Source organism: Myodes glareolus, chromosome 16, assembly GCF_982192425.1.
Source record: "Myodes glareolus chromosome 16, mMyoGla1.1, whole genome shotgun sequence".
Classification (NCBI taxonomy): Eukaryota; Metazoa; Chordata; class Mammalia; order Rodentia; family Cricetidae; genus Myodes; species Myodes glareolus.
Genome location: NC_142041.1, coordinates 55,731,163 through 55,750,401, shown reverse-complemented (window position 1 = coordinate 55,750,401; position 19,239 = coordinate 55,731,163). Strand labels below are relative to the sequence as shown.

Sequence of the window (19,239 nt, the reverse complement as noted above, 5' to 3'; positions counted from 1 at the left end):
GTCCAAATCTCCCCTCTTAATACTGGCCATTTTCCTGGCAGCCCTGTAGTGATGGACCTCTCTCCCCACCTCTTCTCTCCTTTCCCAGGCTGTGCCTCTTTTCTGGTATTTATCTGGCCTATGATAGTAAGAGGTCAGTATGTTTCCCACACTTGGGATAATCTCATTCAAGAATTTTTGTCAATGGACAAGTCATAAGAAGCCCTTCCATTTTAGGGCTCGCTGACGTCACCAAGGAGGCGATAAATATCTGTTGATATAATTGGATGTGAGATTCAGTGTTGAAATAGCAGAACTCTGTCCCTCGCTCCTTGGCAGGGCCCTATGATTTATGCAGGAGCAGAGGCAGCACGCAATCGAGCTGTCAAGAGAGCGTCAGCTTATTAGGCAAATGCTGCGTGCTTTCTGAAGAGGGTCGACGTTATAAAATCTCACTCCAGCCTCTGGGGTTGAGAAACTCAGAGCCCAAGTACGTTGAGAGGCTGAAGGGAAAGGGAAGAGGCACAGGAAGGGAGAAGAGAAAGGCAAAGAGGAAGAAAGAGATCCTGCAAGAGGCATCCTGGGAGAGGTCCCTCTGCAGAGGCAGCAGCGCGTCTCACCTGCCAAGGGAGGAGAAGGTAGGCAGCGCCTAGACGGGCGGGCGGGCGCCACCAACTTTGTACTGCCTGGGCTACTGTGGTGAGCTCCGGAGCCAGCTGCCCCTGTGCGGGAGTGCCTGTGTCTGTGCATGTATGTGTGTGCGTGTCTCCAACTGTGCCTTAAAATTCCATTGGCAGTGGTGATGTGGCAAAAAGCAAAGTTAGACGGCTGCTCATCTTTATTCACTCAATTTGCCACTTACCGCTCACAGTTTGTATAAAGAATGGCTCCCCCATCACGTCCCACGTCCATCCCGACCCCCAAGCAAAGGGAGTAAGGGCAGGGAGGAGGTAGTTTTCAATTTGGAAGAAAAGGCTGTCCGAAAGGGGGCGATCAGGGCGGGCGATAGCTTAAACCTGTGGCATTTCTTCGGGCTCAGGGAAGTCCGTCTTGGGAAGACGTTTTAGGAGATCCTTAGGAAGAGGAAGCAGGGGTTGTCCTTTCTAGGTATCCAAAGACGGGTCACCTGCTGGCTAGCAGATGAGCCTTGCGGAGACCCAGCTTCAGCACCGCGGACAGCGCCTCCAAAGCCCAGCGCCCAGCTTGTGTGTGGGTGTCAGGAAGCCTGGGTGCAACTCCTAGCTGAGTTAAAGTCTAACCAGTCCTTCTTCTCTTCCCCACCTTCTCTCCTCCGCCCTCCCCCATCTCCGTGCTGCAGCAAGCGCCCCTAACATGCGGCTGCGGCTGCTGGTGTCCGCGGGCGTCCTGCTGATGGCTCTGTCGCCCAGCCCTCCATGCAGGGCCCTGCTGAGCAGGGCACCTGTCCCCGGCGCCCCGCGGACCCCGCAGCCCCTGAATTTCCTGCAGCCAGAGCAGCCCCAGCAGCCTCAGCCTGTTCTGATCCGCATGGGAGAAGAATACTTCCTCCGCCTGGGGAACCTCAACAGGAGCCCCGCTGCTCGGCTGTCGCCCGACTCCTCGCCCCTCTCCGCGGGTCGCGGCAGCCGCCCCTCGCACGACCAGGCAGCGGCTAACTTTTTCCGCGTGTTGCTGCAGCAGCTGCAGACGCCTCAGCGCTCGCTCGACAGCCGCGCAGGGCCGGCGGAGCGCGGCGCAGAGGATACCCTCGGTGGCCACCAGGAGGCGCTGGAGAGGGAGAGGCGGTCCGAGGAGCCGCCCATCTCTCTGGATCTCACCTTCCACCTTCTGCGCGAAGTCTTGGAAATGGCCAGGGCAGAGCAGTTAGCACAACAAGCTCACAGCAACAGGAAACTGATGGAGATCATTGGGAAATGAAACGGTGCGTTTGGCCAAAAACGATTCTGTATTTAGCACACCAGTAAAAATTAAACAATTAAAACTCAGTATTCTGTACCATATCGCAGCTCTGATATCATTTGTTTATTTTTATATAGCTTGAAGCCTGACTGTGTACAGGGAGAGAACCTATACACCCCTTAGTTAGCATGCACAAAGTGTATTCGTATGCAGTAGCAAAACAGCGTTATTGAATTGCCTGTGCTTAGCATCCATGTGCAAATAAGCGTCTTTGCAGCTGTATCTTACAGAAAAGGTGGACCCAAGGAGGAAAGCTTTTTGAGAAGCATGTGGAAGGCACCCCGTTGTTTTTGTTTGGGGTCACAGCAGAAGAGAATTCATGCTCGAGGGGTGGCCAGGACGAAGTGTGTAAGCTCTTCGAATCAACTTTTTTCTTGTAAACGTTTCCATAATAAAACATCTTTCCAATCCTTGGTCAATTTGGTTGTGTAAGAGAACGTTGAATATTTATATTTTTAATAAAATCTGCAAAGGTTATTGTGATTTTGTTTTTCCTCTTCGGTGTGTCTAAAGAAATGGCCCTAGCACAAGAAAATAAAAACACAACAACCTCGGCCCCATCTCCTACATTTTATTTTCTCCTAAAACACCAACATCTATTCAGTAGCTCACAAAGACCTTGTGACTATCCTGGGCTTGTCTATGTCCTCGGGTTTCTCTCCTGAGACCAAGTTAAATAATTTTAGAGGTTCCTCCGGCCTCTAAAACTTGAGGATTTTGCAACTGGAATATCAGTCACGGTAGAAATTAACATGCAAACATAATTAGTTAGTGGGTGGGAGTTGTGGGGGGCATGCAGTACGGCACATGTGAGGCCTTCGGAGGAGCACCAGCAGGAGTTAGCTGGCTCCCATGGTGTGAGTCCTAGGGACTGAGCTCAGTCTTTCCCCCCTGAACTACCTCACCAGCGTGAGCTAGGACAAACTTAATAACACAAACACTTCAAGTAACTAAACATATTTGCTGAAAATGACACTTGGGAAATTTTTCTTAAAAAGAACATTTGATTTTAATAAACTACACAAACACCCTTTATATTTGTCTCTATTGCAATCCTAATAACTGTGACTTGTAGGACTTCGTTATTTGCGCCTAAAACTGAACAGCACATCTAATTAGTTTGACAATATTCTTGCCTTTAGTAGTTTAGTTACAGCTTTAAAATGTTCAGTCCCGTGATAAATACTTTAAAATTAATTTATATGTATGAAGATGGTGCTTCTCTTGAGGACCTTGAATTATGCTTGACTAATGACTTAATAATAAAATATGAGTAACCGAATAAATCATAGGAGACTAGGGTTTTTAAAAACAGCATTTATTTAAGAGTTCACTTAAAGTTACACTTATGTGAGGAAGGCATCACAGTGATAGATGATAGATAGATAGATAGATGATAGATAGATAGATAGATAGATAGATAGATAGATAGATAGATAGATAGACAGATAGGAGGAGAATTGTGTATATCTTTAAATACATGCAGCTGTTCCACAAATCAAATTGCTGCTCCTATGGGCACATAAGAAAGTAGATAGTTACTCCCAAAAGTCTTCAATTGAAGTGTCTGATGGATGAATATAAGATTATGAGATATGTGATTGAAATTAGAAAAATGTCAAAAGAGATACCCTAACCTTTGGCCTTCTGATCTACAGAAGTGTGGCCAAACTCAGAGACTACCTCTGGCTGCACATTCAGTGATATCTGTGGAAATGAACCTTCTTAGAGCCCTTCTTAGCCTTGGTCAATAACCTCTCTCATGCCAAGATTTTGATAAATCGGTCAGTTCTAGACTGACACTGAATGTCACCAACGAGCCGCAATGCTAAGGGGAAAAACACGACTGTGCTAAAAATAACAAAAAGCCATGCCCACGGGAGACGTGTAGTGCCCACTTTGTTAACACTTGCCACTTAAAGCTGACGTGCACACATGTACCACACCTACACAACCTTCAGAATGATGCCCACATAATAAAGGATTTGCATGAGATCAAGTTTCTTTACACCAGTGTTTTCTGCGATTTTGTTCTGAGCATATGCACTCTCTCAGCAAGTTAGATAAGTCATCTGAAATTAAAGGTTAATTATTTTCTCTCAGAAATCCTGTCCGGAGGTCCCGTTCATGCGCGCACCACGGTGACTTTCACCCAGGAAGTTCCCCGCGGCCTGGTGCGCATCTCACCCAGACCGCCAGGGGGCAGCAGCCAGAACATATATCATTCATTCAGAGAATTCAACCAGGAGAAGGAGAAGACGTGGCGAGCTGGCTCAGAATCAGCCCCACCCCCACCGCCCGAGGCTGATGCCTGTCCCTGGGGAGAAGGGGCTTCAAATCCAATCTGCAAAAGAAGAAAATGCGCATGAGAGAGAGTTGAGAGCAGACCTTTGGGGAGTTGGACCAGTCACCGTTCTATTGAGGAGAGAGGACGATAATAATAATTATATGAAACATAATTATTATTAGGGACAGAAAGCAAGCTGAGGTTATCTTAGGCATGGTCAAGAGCCATGAAAGTGATTCACACTCATGATTCAAAAGGAAGAGCAATAACGCATGCAGTGGAAGGAAACTCTTGATGGGAGGGGCCAGGCGCCCTGCTTGTTTTCCCAAGTGCAGCTGCGCTTAACTTACTGACAAGACAGTTTCGTTCATAGAAACAGGTACCTAGGTTTACAAAAGTCTGCAGAGCTGCTTAAAATCCTTCTGGATTTCTAACTCATAGATCTGTGATAGAGTGCTTTCTCTGGATAGGTAAGGCCTGAGTTCCATCACCAATGTTATAAAAGACAACAAGAGGGCAGGGGAAGGAAGAGAGAGAGGAGGAGGGAGGGGGAAAGAGGAGGGGGAGCCCTACTTTAAATGATGCTGCTATATCAGGACACTGCAGGGTGTATTCACATACGCTCTCCACTGCTGAAGTTTGACGTTCCTACCAGATTCCACTCATGCATCACCTGATAGGAGCATGCTTCCTAAATATGCACCATTAGTGAGTTCACTGTTGTATGACACCAGTGCGCTTGCACACATAGTAAGATGGCGGCAATATCAGCAAGTCATACTGTCTAAAAGCATCATACTTGGGGATGCCGCTGACAAAAACACTATTATGCATACAGCCGTAAGTTTATATACCCCTTCAGCTTTGCACACACCCTACCCCAGCTTTGCAACGCTTGAAGGATTAATCTTGAGCAAACCCTGAAGGGAATTTCCCTAGCCATTAAAATCTGATAACGTTCATACAAATCCAAATCTAACATCAAAACTTCTAAAAACGGTAATTTCGTTAAATATCTGACTGATATGGGCTGTAAATTTGAGTTAACTGACCAACTTGGTCCTGCAAATGAACTTCTTGTTGTTTTGAATTTTTAAAGTAACAGTGTAATGGAACAAGAGAAACGTGTGTAAACAGACTTGCAATTTGATTGTGTTCACTCCGGCTATAGAGGTACCACGATGAATCTGGTTCTGCCCAGGGAAAATGGTCAACTATGTCCCCATGTTTCACTGGTAAACTCCGTAGTGCTGAAATGCCAAAGGCTTTGAAGCAATGAGACAGCACACGTAGTCAATGCAGAAGCCCCAGGGGAGGGGGTGCAGCTACAACGCCATACAGAGCAGAGCTTTGGTGAGTGTAAGTATATTGTTGCTATTGATAGTAGTTTCTAGAAAAAAATGAATGCTTGGCTAGCACCTTCCCAGATTTTACCATAAATAACGTTTGGGGTGACATTCAAAAAACCAACACAGTCATAGTGAGTTCTTTGGTTTTAGGATTCTTTTTCAGTACCCGGTAGGAAGTTAATGAGGGCTGTGAGGTCATATTAGATTAAAAGTGAAGCTCACTGTTTTCTGAAAAGAAAACCAAAAAGCTGAACTGTCAAGTGAAGTAGGTTTTCTTGGTAATGGTTAGAGATCCCCTGATACTGAGGTGGAGCCAGGTGTGGAGGCGTGGTGAAGGCAGGAGGACCAGTAGTTCAAGGTCAGCTACGGCTATGTGGTGAGTTAGGTTAGCCTGGGCTACTTAAGATTCTGACTCAAAAAGAAAGAAACCCGAGGTGTAGTAAGATGTTATTTTCAGAGTCCCGTGGCTGATTATACCAGATTTTCTCTTGCTCAGCAGAGCCATCTAACCCTAATGCCAACCCAAAGCAGCTCATCCAAGCACTGGAGGGCAAGACATTGCTTCTTCTGATTGTTTGGGATGAGAAGGGCTCTCTGCCTGGACGCTGTGTCTTTTCTTTGAAGGCAGTGCCAACTCTGGAGGGGCAATTTCTGTGACAGCTGGAGAGAGCTAGCAGGGGTGACTTACAGGGCCAGCTATTTCCTCTAGAGGATTATTGTGTTTACACAGGGGTGGGTGGCCGGCATGCTGTTGGGGGGTTGCTCTTGGAATTTGCTGCCTTATAAAAGCTTTTGTAGACAAAGTAGAAGTATTAAAATCTACTTGCAGTTTAAATTGTTAGCTGCTCACACTGATGGCGGTCAAAACCAGCTTACCACTCCTGTACCCACCAAGTGCCAAGCACCACCCCCAAATATGAAGTGATATTTCTCTCTTTCAGAGAAGAAAATGACAGAGAAGGGGTGAGAGCAGAGATTATCCAGAGTATCTTCAATGCTTATGCCAACTCCTCGGGCTGGGGATTTACTAAAAATCTCAGCAGGAAAACCCCGGGGCACTTGGCTGGGATTTGAGTCTCAGATGCCATTTTTAGTATCAGGTGTTATCTTGTCATACCTCACTCAATTAAGGAACTGCCTACATCTGATTGACTCGTGAGCATATCTGTGGGACATTTTCTTATCGCTCATTGCTGTGTGCGACCTGGCCACCGTGGGTGGTACTATTCCTGGGTAGACAGATAGGGGCTGTTGTCTTAGTTAGGATTTTTATTGCTGTGAAGAGACACCATGACTTTGGCAACTCTCATAAAGAAAACATTTAATTGAGGGTGGCTCGTTTACAGTTTCAGGGAGCACAGAGGCATGCAGGCAGACGTGATGCTGGGGCTGAGAGTCCTACATCTTACAGGCAACAGGAAACCGACTGACTCACTGGGAGCTATTCCAGCCATAGGAAACCTCAAAAGCCACCACCCCAGTGACACACTTCCTCCAACAAGGCCAGACCCACTCCAACAAAGCCACACCTCCTAATAGTGCGTCTCCCTATGAGATTATGGGGGCCAGTTCCATTCAAACTACCACAGCTGTGTAAGAGAAATAACTGAGCCAAGCAGTAAGCAACATCTCCTATGATCCCTGCTTCGGGTTCCTGCCTCAATCTCCAGCTTTAGCTTCCCTGGAGGCTGGCCTATAACTTTTATGCCGAACAAAACCTTCCCCCTGCAAGCTGCTTTTGGTCGGCGTCTGCCTACAGCGACAGAGAAACAGACTAGGACACCAGACCGCCTGCTCACTAGCTGTATGACGTGGACAAGTTACTTAGCCGCTCTGGGCTTAGCATTCTCTTCTGAGAAATGAAAATGAGATCCTAGATCACGAGGACTGAATAAAGTAACATACATGAAGCACTTTGTGCATGCCTGCTCTCTAGCCAGACAGTCCTCCCTCTCTGTCCTCTCTCCTTGTACTTCCCTCTACTCCCTCTTCTTCCTTACTACAGTGAAGAGGCTCCTCTGTCACACAGAATGACCTGGAGGCTATTTCTGGTGGAATTATATAGCATCAAGAACCTCCAGTGAGAAAAAACAATTGTATGGTAATTGGACCTTCCCAGAACCAGAGGCGATTTCTATGGTATGACTCTTTTGGCGTGTGGTAATCATGGTCCTCTATGATGGTCTTCCATACATCTCGAGTGGTCCAACTCTCTATGCTATTATCTCAGGAGGGAGAGAAACCACCGCACAGCAAACCGAAAACATAGTTTCTTCCTGCAGTCTTCCTTTGAAATGGAATCCTATGCGCTGGGCTCTCTCAAACATTTGTTGGCAAGATAGAGCAGAACAAAGTGTCGACTGTGGCTAGCTTTGACCTGTGTGAGGAGGAAAAGAAGCCCTGCATCGCTTCTAGGTTCTAACACTTTCCTTAGGTGGTGGGGGTGCGTAATCTCCGCTGCCACCTTGGCTGCACTCGGAGTTGCCGAGGAGATGCACCAGTACAGCCCGTGAGGGCCTTTGTACAGAGGTTTCATCGCGGACTCAAGACCAACTCTGAAGGTGGACAGCATTTCTGGGCTGTGGTCCCGGACTGAACAAAAGCAGGGAAAGGAGGAAGCTGCTGAACGCAGCACTTACCTCTCTGTTGCCCCACCGAGGCTACAACGTGACCAGCTGCCCTGCATTCCTGACTCCGTGCCCTCCTTGCTAGTAAAAGTGCTAACACTGTGACCAAACCGTGCAGCCACCATTTGACACTGTGCTCGAAGACCACCCGACCACAGATAATTGAACAAATACAATTTTCAGCATGAAAAGAAACCTGGAAGTGGAACAAAGAAGCAGACTTGACGTCATCTCAGTTATGAAAGGAGTTTGGTCAGAATTCACATGCACACGCGGCTGGAGGAAATGATGGACTTTTCCTCTATGTTCTCCTTCAGTGAGTTTGACTGAGTGTTCTGTCTATTGTAAGACAAGACTCTCAATGCACAGGGTGCTCTCTTTCCCTTTGGTCCTGTTTCCCTTTGAGAAGGGGTAAGTGAATGTCTGCGGTTGCCAGGGCCTGGGGCCAGGGGAGACAGGATTAAAATTTTTGTTTAACGGGCATAACATTTTATTTCTGCAAGATAAAAAAAAAACTGTCCAGGATTAGCTACAAAATATGAATACAGTTATCACTGCTGCCACGTACAATAAGAAATGGCGATGATGGGAAATTTTATGTCCCCTCCCCCCGTCTTCCTTTCTCAGAAGTGACTTGATGTGAAAATCTGCACTTAGAAGTTCCATGAGCAACGATGAGATGTGCTTGTGTGATCTGCGGGACAAGCGGGGAAGCTCCAGACCCTGGGCTGGATGTGTTCCCTCCTACAAGGGTCTACTACTGACTTCCTCACCTTGCAACACTGCAGAACCCTGCCACCTTGACTCTGCTGCAGTGCTAGCTTGTGCAGCGCCTGTCATGGGGTTTGCACAGTGGCTGTGCTTGGAACTGAGGACGGGGGTGGGAGTGGAGACTGCCTCTCATCTTGACGCATCTGCCAACATGTCTGTTGTCTGGGCCTGGTTTGTCACTTAGACCGCTTTGTTGATAAGGCTTGTAGAGGGTTTTGTTTTGAGTGGGGATGGAGTTGACACCCAGGGCCTCGTTGCACACACTAAACATCAGCTCTGCCACTGGTCTGTATCACAGCCCCAGATCACGACTCTTGTTAAGTTATTTTCTGTAGGAAATTGTTTCAAAAAAGTAAAAATACTCAGTGCAGCTTTTGGATTGATTTCTACGTTCGATGTGATGAATTAAGACCCAGGGGAGCCAGAGTGAATCTGTGACAAGATTCTTGACACCGAAATCATCAAACTGCTGTCAGATTGACTTGAGAGCGAATCAGCCCCCGGGTGCCGATCGTAGGGTCTAGTCGGGTGTAGGCATGTGAGAGTATGCACGTGGCTGGCTTACAGGGTTATGTCAGCAGCCTACGTGACCTAATGCACCTGCCTCGTGTGCTCCATTGGAGAAATAAAACTGAACAGGTGCTGTCTTGGCTTTCGCTTGGACGCAAGTGTCTGAACCCACACCTAGGAGGGACATTCTTTTAAGCTGGCCCAAAGTGGAGAAGTGAACTCATTGCTACCAGCCATGAGCAACCCCAGCTGCCTGGCAGCCTCTTCCCATACTCGCCCTTCTCCACAGATCATTCCCCGAGCCACTCCTGACTGTGCCCGGTTACAGTTTACCATAGCTGGCTTCTGCTCTTCCGTTGAGCAGACGTACTGCAATGGAGACATTCATGGATGGTGATGAGTTAATGTGCACCCACCAGATAACATACTTCTTAGGGATGCCAGTGTCTTACTGCAAGAGATCAATGATGCCAGGCCATTGAAGGGTTTGCTGGAGTTGGGAGGGTTTGGACCCAAGTGCCCACACTCGGGCTGCCACATCCCAGTGTCTGAGAGCCGCAGCGGGTGCCAGTGAGAAATCCAACCTGACAGAGTCTGGAGACTGCTGTGTGTTAAATGCCACTCTTTTTAGGTCAGTTCAAAAGAACCCTTGCCCGGCTATAGTAACATCTGCTCGTTTTGAGGAAAGTGGATAGGAAGAATAAGGCTTGAGGTTGCCAAAGTGAAGCCGTCCAGCATCCACCCTGTACCTGCTAGGCTGGATAGAGAATTAAGGCCAGTGTTTGAAGCAGATATGAGCAGAAATCCCGAGTATCCAGAATGCTTACTCAAAAAGAAGAAACCCAGGTCTGCTTAGCATTTGTGAACCTTGGGTAGCTTAAGTGTTATACACTCAGCGTGGGAAGATAAGAACAGCCGGGGTCCTTGGCCAGCTCATCGTGAAAGCAACCAGAGTGTACTCTGTGACTCTGAGCCTTGGAAACATCATAGGCACACCTTTCCCAAGCACATGGGCGTTCCTGCTTCGAACAATGCAAGCAGCATGCATTGTTTGAAGCCCAGAGCTCTGAAAAGTGTATCCAATCTTCATGAATGCTAGGGAAGAAAAAATAGGGATTCTCCAAACAGACCAGGGAGGAACACACTCACTCAAGAACCTCTCTTCTTGAGAGACTTTCCGGTCCCACAGGGAGTGATGAGGTGATGAAGGCTTTCTGGTCGTGAGCAGATCCTCCTTGGGAAGCAGAGGCCCGAGCAGCATCCTCAGGTGGCAGACAGCATCCCTTTGATTCACTTCCTCAGCCCTGAGGAGGATGCTGGAGTGTGTCCTGCTTTGCCTGTGTCAGACAGGGTTCTTATGACAGGGTCAGAGCGAAGAGCAGATTATCGGTGTTGATGTGAAGTCAGGTTTCTTTCCAGGTATGGGTCTGACAGCTGTGTGGGCTCCATGTTTGTGTTTGTTCATACTGAGCAGAAGCCATAGCTTTTCATACAAGAGCTTCTCTACATTACGCTAAGCAAACAGATCAAATATGAGATTCAAGATGGGGCTAACTCAACAGTGGAAGACAGGAGTGTCTTAGTTTAAACACAACTCAAGGAGGATCACTCTCATTTGCAATGAACCCAAGAGAGGGCCTAGACATGACCCCCCCCCCCCCCCCCCCCGGTGCTTTGCAAAGCTATGGAACCAATCAGGAGTGGTGAGTCAAAGCAGGGGGTCTCTTAGCCACCCGGATCCAAATGAGCAGAGACTCATCCGCTCTTCTTAAATCCTAGTGTGGCCTCCGCCCCACACACCACACTCTGAGGTGAAGGCCGGAGACAAACGCAGGGAGCGCCCAGCTGCTCTGTGATTCTGAGGAAGTCTTCAGGATCCTCATCTCTGTGAGGAGCTGGTGTGGGGATTAAATTAAAGATTGGCTGTGGAAGACTCTGTTAATGAGATGAAGCTCTGTGCACACATGTTGCAGGGCACACCACGAGCCATGGAGTCTGGGGTGTATTGAGACAGTGTTCCTCTTCATGGGAATCACTGAGAGACACAGCGAAGACAAAATAACAGGTAGGAAGGGCAGGACTAGAAGGGTCTGAGGCTAAACCGGAACAGCACAATACTAAAAAGTGTGAGACACAGACTTGACCATGTCTGTCTCAATAGCTCCCCTAGAACCCTCACAACTGCCCAGCGCCCCTAGAGCCCTCCCCAGTGCACAGTTCCCCTAGAGCCCTCCCCAGTGCACAGCTCCCCTAGAGCCCTCCCTAGTGCCCAGCTCCCCTAGAGCCCCCCCTAGTGCCCACTCACACAACCTAGGGAAATGAACTCACGACATGGCTGCAAACAGTTTACATAGTATTTGGCTTTTTTTTTTTAAATGGATGTATCCATTTTATTTCTCCATTAAAGTGACATTTACTATTTGCTCCTGTGAAGCAGAACCTGTAATTTCAGGATTGGTTTGTGTATTTGACCTTTCAGTAAAACACACACACTGATAATTATTAGAATGTCACTTTCTCAGCAGAAGGGAGGAAAAAAGTACAAAAACCACGTGAAGTGGCAGCGTTACGAGACGGCAATGCAAAAGCAGTGTTAATGGAATGGTCTCACTGAAGCTTGCTTGCTGTGGAAAACCTCAATCCCCCTTACAGGGATTTTACATAAAAGTGTCTGCATCTCCCCATCACATGCCACAGTTGCTAGGATGACTAAACCCTGGCAATGCTACCCAGCAAGCGGAGGTCACTCCTGAGCACCACGGGTCTCACTTTCCATCCTGCAGAGGGAAATCCAACACAAGCACGCCCACAGAACAGTGACATGTAAGCCTGCGTCTTGTAAAACACACAGCAATCGATCTCAGTCGGGGCTTCTGTTTGAAAATAACTTGATACCCTGAGTCACTCAATTAAGTGTAGGGAACATGGCTGAATTTTCATTCACTTCTGTTTGCTTTGGAAAATTAAGTAGATCGTTTCAAAGAACACAAGACATAGAGTCACACTCAAGGGAAATCATGTTCTTGGTCTCCGGTCTATGTTTGCTTTCCTTTCTTTCTTTTTTAAATGTAATGAATACCTTGTGAAACAAATCTCAAATATAGACGCTTCCAGGCCCTCTTGCTGCCTGCATTTCTTACCTCAGCCTCCAGTGGCGGTTGGAGGGATGTTTCCTATGACGCCACGGCAGATGGGTTAGTCTCAAAGATCATTGTATAAAAATGACTTCATTTCTTTACATGCAGCATTGGGTAGGGATACAGAGCTTTGTGCTGGCCGACAGCTTTGGGACTTCGGCCTGTTGCTCATCCTGGCCTGGGAAAATGGGAACGTTGGGTGGGTCGCTACTCGATAGGGGTGCAGATCTGGAAACAGAGCAGCTCTGAGCGCCTAAGAAATAAGGACTAGCTGCAGGCACAGCCCTCTACTTAGCTTTCTACCCTTTGCAGTTCTTGCTTTCTTCCTCCTTCCAAGCCCTTTCCTCTCCTCTCTTCTTTCATCAGCTTAATTACTTTTTTCTTCTGGGAACATCTTTATACCATGTACATTTTTGGATTCTGGATGATAAGCCAGTCAGCTATGAGTTGCATTTCCTTGCTGACTCTTTCCCATTGCTTCTGACTTTAATAAGTCACTGAATTTAACCTGCATATAACCCCCTCCTCCATGAGGGTGATGATCCTTAAGGTATGGGGACCTACGCTGCTACTGAGACTCCATCTGAGACGATGGCATGCCAGGTAGAAAGAACCGGGTACAGGACAGACCCCTGCATCTCCTCTGGGCACGGGGATCAGTCCTTCTCAGCCAACAGGCCATCTAGTGCTTGACGTCACCCACTCACAACACAGTAGCCTCTGTGGTTCTCTGGCAAACTTCAGTGTGTGTATATGAAATGAAGCTTAGCAGAACTAATTGTCAAGAAATTACGAATTAGACCATAAGGAAGATCACACATACGCATTAGAGTGGCTAAAATGTAAAGGATGATGCACTGCCTCATCAGCTAACATGGAGAGGAGAGGAGCTGGGGCACCTCCGTTCTTAGTGGAAGCACAAAACCAAGAGACTGTGAAAAACAGGTTAACAGTTTCTAGTGAAGTTAGCCACACAACAACCGTACAACCTAACAATTCCATTTCTAGGTACTTACTCAAAATTACTTAAGGGACAACCTCGGGCATAGGTGTCACGAAAATGTTCAGAGAGAGAGATATTAGCTGATAAATCAGCTGAGATCAAAACTGAAAGCAGAGCCCTGCCAAATGGATCGTTTGACCAAAAAGTTTAGCTCACGTGCTCAAGTCTCTCAACCCTCCTGGCACGTGCTGCTCTCGGCCCTGTGCGTGGCTGAGGGAAGAATGGAAGCTAGGTGTGCTGGACCCAGGCCAGGAAGTTTTCCCTGAGGGCTGCTATCCAGCACCACCCTCCTCCAGGCTCCTCCCTTGCACCACCACCCATGGATTACACCAAGCACAGCAGCCACGACCTATGCAAGCGAATGAGAATCATCTACACACACCTCAGAGCAGGCTGCTCTGCTATGAGCAGAGAATACAGTCTGTTATTAAGAAACACTTCATCTTGGAGTAAGTTCTTGAAGAAAAAAAAAACGTAACAACGTTAAATATGAAAGTACCTACAAGAAGTTTCAAAATAGAAGAGGCAAAACCCCCAATAGGTCTGCAATGTCTAAGTAAATTCTTAAGTATAATACGTGATCTCCAATTCCTTTCTCAGTCATTGATAGAGCTGGTAGCAGAAAATCAGAACGAGTAGATCAGACTAGAACATCATCATCAACTGGCATAACTGACATTTATAGAAAGTGTCAATCATAACAGGAAATTTCTGTATTTCACAGAACACTTTCATGTTCTCCAACTTGAGTCACATCCTAGGTTGTAAACTTAATAAACTTAGAAGGGTGAGCGCATATAGAACAATTCTGTTTCCATAGCAAAATCAAATTAGAAGTCATACAGAAAAAAACTCTGGGAGAAAAATCCCCAATGTCTCATACTTTCGCAACCGTCATCTAAATAAATCATGCCTCAGTGAGGAAATCAGCATGTTCATCAACAGATGTTTTGAATAAAATTAAAAGAAAAGACAACACACTAAAAGTTGTGGGATCCAGTGAAAGCAATGAGTTCTATGTCTTGGAACATTCATATTGAAGAACAAGAAAGACAACAAATCCACAACCCAAGCTTTCATCATAAAAAATAAAAAAGATAAGGAGTAAGAAAGGAGACAAACAACAAATAATAGAAATAGCAAAATAGAAAACCGATCACAAATAAAGAAAACCAATAAAACTGAGTTAATTCTTCAAGAGATTAGTAAGAATAATAAATAGTAAAAAATCATTTTGAAGCTAGATCAAAGGTGGCAGAGCTTATTCGTGTGAAGGTTTTGTAAACTATAATATAATCAGCTGATGGAGAAAATGCAGAGCAATGGCGCAGAACAGAACCGAGAAACAAACCCTCACATGTGCAGCCAGCTACGTTTCTAGAAGGAAGGGGAAATCTTCAGCAAAGGAAAGAAAAATGTGTCGGTGCAACAAATGACAGGTATCCGAAAACCAAGACAAGGAATGATGCCCTCCTGCCTCACCTTGCATATGAAACTTAGCAAATTACACTAGAACTTAAGAGCTAAAACATTTTATTTTTTTAAAAACGTCGTAACAAGCAGGTGTAAATCTCCGTGATTTCAAATTAAGAAAATATTTCTTAAACAGAATAACAGAAAGCAGAAACCATAAAGGAGAAGTGAGAAACTGTAGTTAATAAAAGCTGAAGATAGATTTACACCTCAAAGCAAGCCTGTCAAAGGCCAGGGAAATTTGGAAGGGGTCTGGAACATTGTAAATAACCATGTTGATAGCTACAAAATGACACAGATTTGTCATGATTCCTTAAACTGTACACTCACATGGGGTGAGTTTCAGGGTATGTACAGCTCAATAAAGCTGACTGTAAAAGCCATTCAGCTTCACCCAGTCCGTATTAGGACTGCCTCTGATATGTGCGTTTGCCTTTGATCTACCGGTACACATGATGTTTAAGAAGCCTCACATGGACTTCAGGGTGCAATCATCACGGGTTTCACGGAATTCACAGTTTCACAAAGAAGAGGAACACCTGTGCAACTAGGGAGTTATAAATAGTTACCAGGGAGATAATGTGTAAGTCAGCATGGGAAGCCGAGAACTTTTGTGAGGATGTAGCAACTGTAAATGCAATTTGAGAAATGCAAAGGGTTGTCTGTTCACGGGGCATCTCGTCTTATTATGCTACTCCGAATAACTTGTGCCAGGCCCAAGTCTGTAACTGTCCCCCACCCCCACGCCATGAAAACATCCTGAAACACTCTCTGAACTTCTCAGTACTAGGGACCTTGCTCTCTACAGTTGTCTAAGTAAATGAATCAGCTCATCCACTCCCCTTAGTTTCCTGGTGAAAAAAACGGAGGCCCAAGCAACAGAATGCTCAGTCAGACACAGGTAGAACGAACGTCCTTTCCCTAATTCCATTGGTGTCTCCATTCCCAGGAGCCTTGGCAGAATCTCTACATGATTTGAGTATCTGTTCTTGGGCTTGGAGAATGGAAAAGTGAGCAGTCTAGTCTTGGAATAGCAAAGAGTTATAACACGGTAAAGCTTTCGTCTCTTGTCACTGTAGCTGCATCTTCTCGTGAGATAGTTGACATTCTTCACAGTACTAGACTCATGCCTCTCTCTCTCTCTCTCTCTCTCTCTCTCTCTCTCTCTCTCTGTCTCTCTCTCTCTCTCTCTCTCTCGTGTGTGTGTGTGTGTGTGTGTGTGTGTGTGTGTGTGTGAAATGCGAGCACACAGGTGCAGTTGTGGAAGGGGAGGTCCTCTGACCTTGAAGCACCTGCTACGTCCAGCTCAAGTATCAGTTAGCAGCTGCTGAGCTAATCCACCCCAGACAGAGACATCTTCCCAGAAACTCCTGTTCCCTGTGCAGCTCCAGTTGAGCGATGTGGATAGATTCTTCCACGGGAGCCATTAAAAGACACTGGGAAGGGAGGAAGGCAGAGGAACCGAGGCAACTTTCACTACTACCGCTTCCGCCTCTATGAAAATCTCACTGCGGAGAGAGACGTGGTGGTGCGTGCCTTTAACCCAGCACTTGGGAGGCAGGAGATCACTGTGACTGGCCAGCCAGGCCTATATGGGGAGACCTTGTGCCCCCAGGATTTAATCACCACACATATTCACAATAAAATGCTCACTTGGAGAGGACACAGATAAGGGCAGCCCCGTGCTAACACTAAGGAGTAAACTTCAGGTAACGTGTAACAAGGGCAATGAGTGGAAGCATGTTAGACCTCATAATGGCTGCAGCAAGGCATAAATGTATGATGAATTGACTATATACAAGATGTTTGGCCAACAGCAGTTGTGAGATTCTGATGTGCCCCCAGAGTTCATATGCTGAACACTTAATCTCAAAAGCTAAATATTTATGGAAGAGGGTCCCGAGAGACTGCAAACCTCTGAGGCATGGGATGACTACAAGGAAACATTGCTTCTGGACACAGCAGGGCAGCTGTAGGCCTGAGCTCCTGGTGGCTGAGACGGCACACACAACACCTGTGCAAGTGTGGAGAGCCATATGGAGTATACAGGAGCCGCACCTAGAAAATGGTGCTGGCATCTGGCTTCCACGATCCTGAAAGCAGATGCTCTCAGAGACAAACAACTCCTTTTTTTGGCTTCATCCCTGCTCATGCTACGATCATACAATGATCGTAAGCTGCTTGTATTAGTGTGGGCCTATGGGCAGTGCCCACGTGGCGAACCTGGATTGGCAGCCCTTGGCTATATCAGGGCTGGGAGAGGCTTGCCCGGGGAAGAGAAGGAAAAGAGAGAACTGTGAAAAAGGTCCTGAATAAAACTGCTTGTGAGAAGAGTTCTGGCGTTGCGTTCTTCCTTGCTGGCGAGGCGGGCGCGACATGCAAGCCCAACCCAGACCAAATCTCAGCCAGGACAAAGGAGCTGGGCACACAATCCCAAACCCCAGATTGTAGAGCTGTTGCTGTTGGGAATGATGGCTGCTAGGAGAGAGAGAGAGAGAGAGAGAGAGAGAGAGAGAGAGAGAGAGAGAGAGAGATCCCTAAGAGTACAGTACAGGCCCCGGTAAGTTGACCACTCTCCAGTTGAAGACCACACATCCAAGGGTATTTGAAGGGAACAAATTGGTCATAAACAATTTATAACACAGAGAGAGGGACATCCACAGAGCTGGGTGGATAAGGGGTGGGGTGTGAGAATTGGGGAAGAGTTGAGAGAGCAATAACTACTAAATGAACTAAATAAATACTTATGAACTAAAACACAGTCCATAAATCCCTAAAAATAGTCTTAGACATTTTCCAAAAAAAAAAATTAAAATAAATACCCGAAAAGCACCAGATGTTATGTTTTCCAAATTCAGCTAAGCGTATAATAAACCTGATCGAGAAGGGTGGCATACACGGGAACATTCTGACCATCTGCCTCTGGCAGCCTGGTCAAACTGTAGGTTTCTGCATAGGGTTTGTTTTTTTTTTTTTTGGCAGGAATAAGATTAAGAGAAGGTTCAAAGTTCATCCTGCAGAGGGTGAGAACTAGCACCTTCTAAGGGATAAGCTGACAACTGGGGTAAACCCCAATTTTGAAAACAACTCTTTTCGTAGGGAATGAGGATGAGGATGGTGACTCTCCACCTTTGATCTATTAGAAAGTAGCATCTTCATCCCCAGTGCAGACCGAGTTGATGCCTGGTTTGTTTTTTCTCCATGAAGCAAGACCTGCCTGTGTTCTGTGGTCAAGGGTGGGTTTTATGTGTCGAAGGATACGTGGGAAGTACCCGAGGACAAAGAGTTTGCAGTTTGGCCATGGGGGCCAAGGTGAGCTTGAAGGTGAACAATTTAGCTTGTGGTGTTTGAGTGTCTATGGCAATACCACCGCGTGACCACCGCCTGACCTGGAACTATTTAGTAATGACCGTTGGTAAATTGGGAGAGGCCTGGGATCACGTACAAGGAGTTCAAGGGAAGGGGTCGTTCAGGCCGACATTACAACAAGCTAAATGCACACTGGACAGTTACCTGGCAGCTTGGGCTCTGAGTACCAAGGCCAGGAATTTGCTGCCATTGTGAGATCTTTACTGCTCTATTCACACCCTATCTCAGGGGTTCAGAAGTGCTACCCACTATGAACAGGTTAGTTTTGCTATGTGAAGAGGCCTTTGCTCACAGACAAGCCTGCTTTGCGACAACCAGTGACAACCCACTGCCTCAAAGGCCACCCCCTGCCTCACTCCCACATCACCACACAGGCAGATGAATGTCAGCAGACAATGGCATGAGCTTAGTGAAGGACAGCCATGAAGCATGACCCTCCCCTTACAGCCTCAGAGGGGATTGTAAGGATACATGGCAACAAGGTTCCAAACCCATGTTCTTGGAACGTAAACGGGACTCTTCAGACAATTATTCAGATCCACAGGTAGGCCCCGCTTCCAATAACCATGTTCTTATCTCTCCCCATTTTTGTGCCCGAACCCACTGTCTTCTATGACTTCATTCCCACAAATAACATGGAAGGAGGTGTCAGGCAGCCGAAAAGAGTCTGTGCATGCTGAGGATACTTGAGTGTGTGCGAGAACCCATCTGACTCTTAGGCAGAAGGTGGGTGGGGCTTCTGCTCACACAGTTACAGACACGACTAGTACACACGGAGCTCCTACAGCCTCTGAAA

General features: G+C 46.7%; 2 protein-coding genes across 5 annotated transcripts in view; one reads left to right on the top strand and one right to left on the bottom strand.

Moving 5' to 3' along the window:
• The first annotated feature begins 294 nt into the window (after positions 1 to 294).
• Positions 295 to 2,394, top strand: Crh (corticotropin releasing hormone). Its single transcript, XM_048420513.3, has 2 exons — positions 295 to 617; positions 1,298 to 2,394. Exon 2 carries the CDS (start codon positions 1,312 to 1,314, stop codon positions 1,873 to 1,875), a length of 564 nt encoding a protein of 187 aa, XP_048276470.3. The 5' UTR covers positions 295 to 617; positions 1,298 to 1,311; the 3' UTR covers positions 1,876 to 2,394.
• An 825-nt stretch (positions 2,395 to 3,219) lies between these two features.
• Trim55 (tripartite motif containing 55) overlaps positions 3,220 to 19,239 on the bottom strand; it is a 39,821-nt gene continuing 23,801 nt past the window's right edge. For all 4 annotated transcript variants that reach the window (XM_085677302.2, XM_048420339.3, XM_048420341.3 and 1 more), the window contains one exon: positions 3,220 to 4,261. In XM_085677302.2, coding sequence (XP_085533428.2) covers positions 4,251 to 4,261 — 11 coding nt within the window. In that variant the 3' untranslated portion in view covers positions 3,220 to 4,250. The remainder of the gene's footprint in view (positions 4,262 to 19,239) is intronic.

Coding starts and splice junctions, on each gene's coding strand:
- Crh (XM_048420513.3), top strand. CDS start 1,312: ATGCGGCTGCGGCTGCTGGTGTCCGCGGGCGTCCTGCTGATGGCTCTG.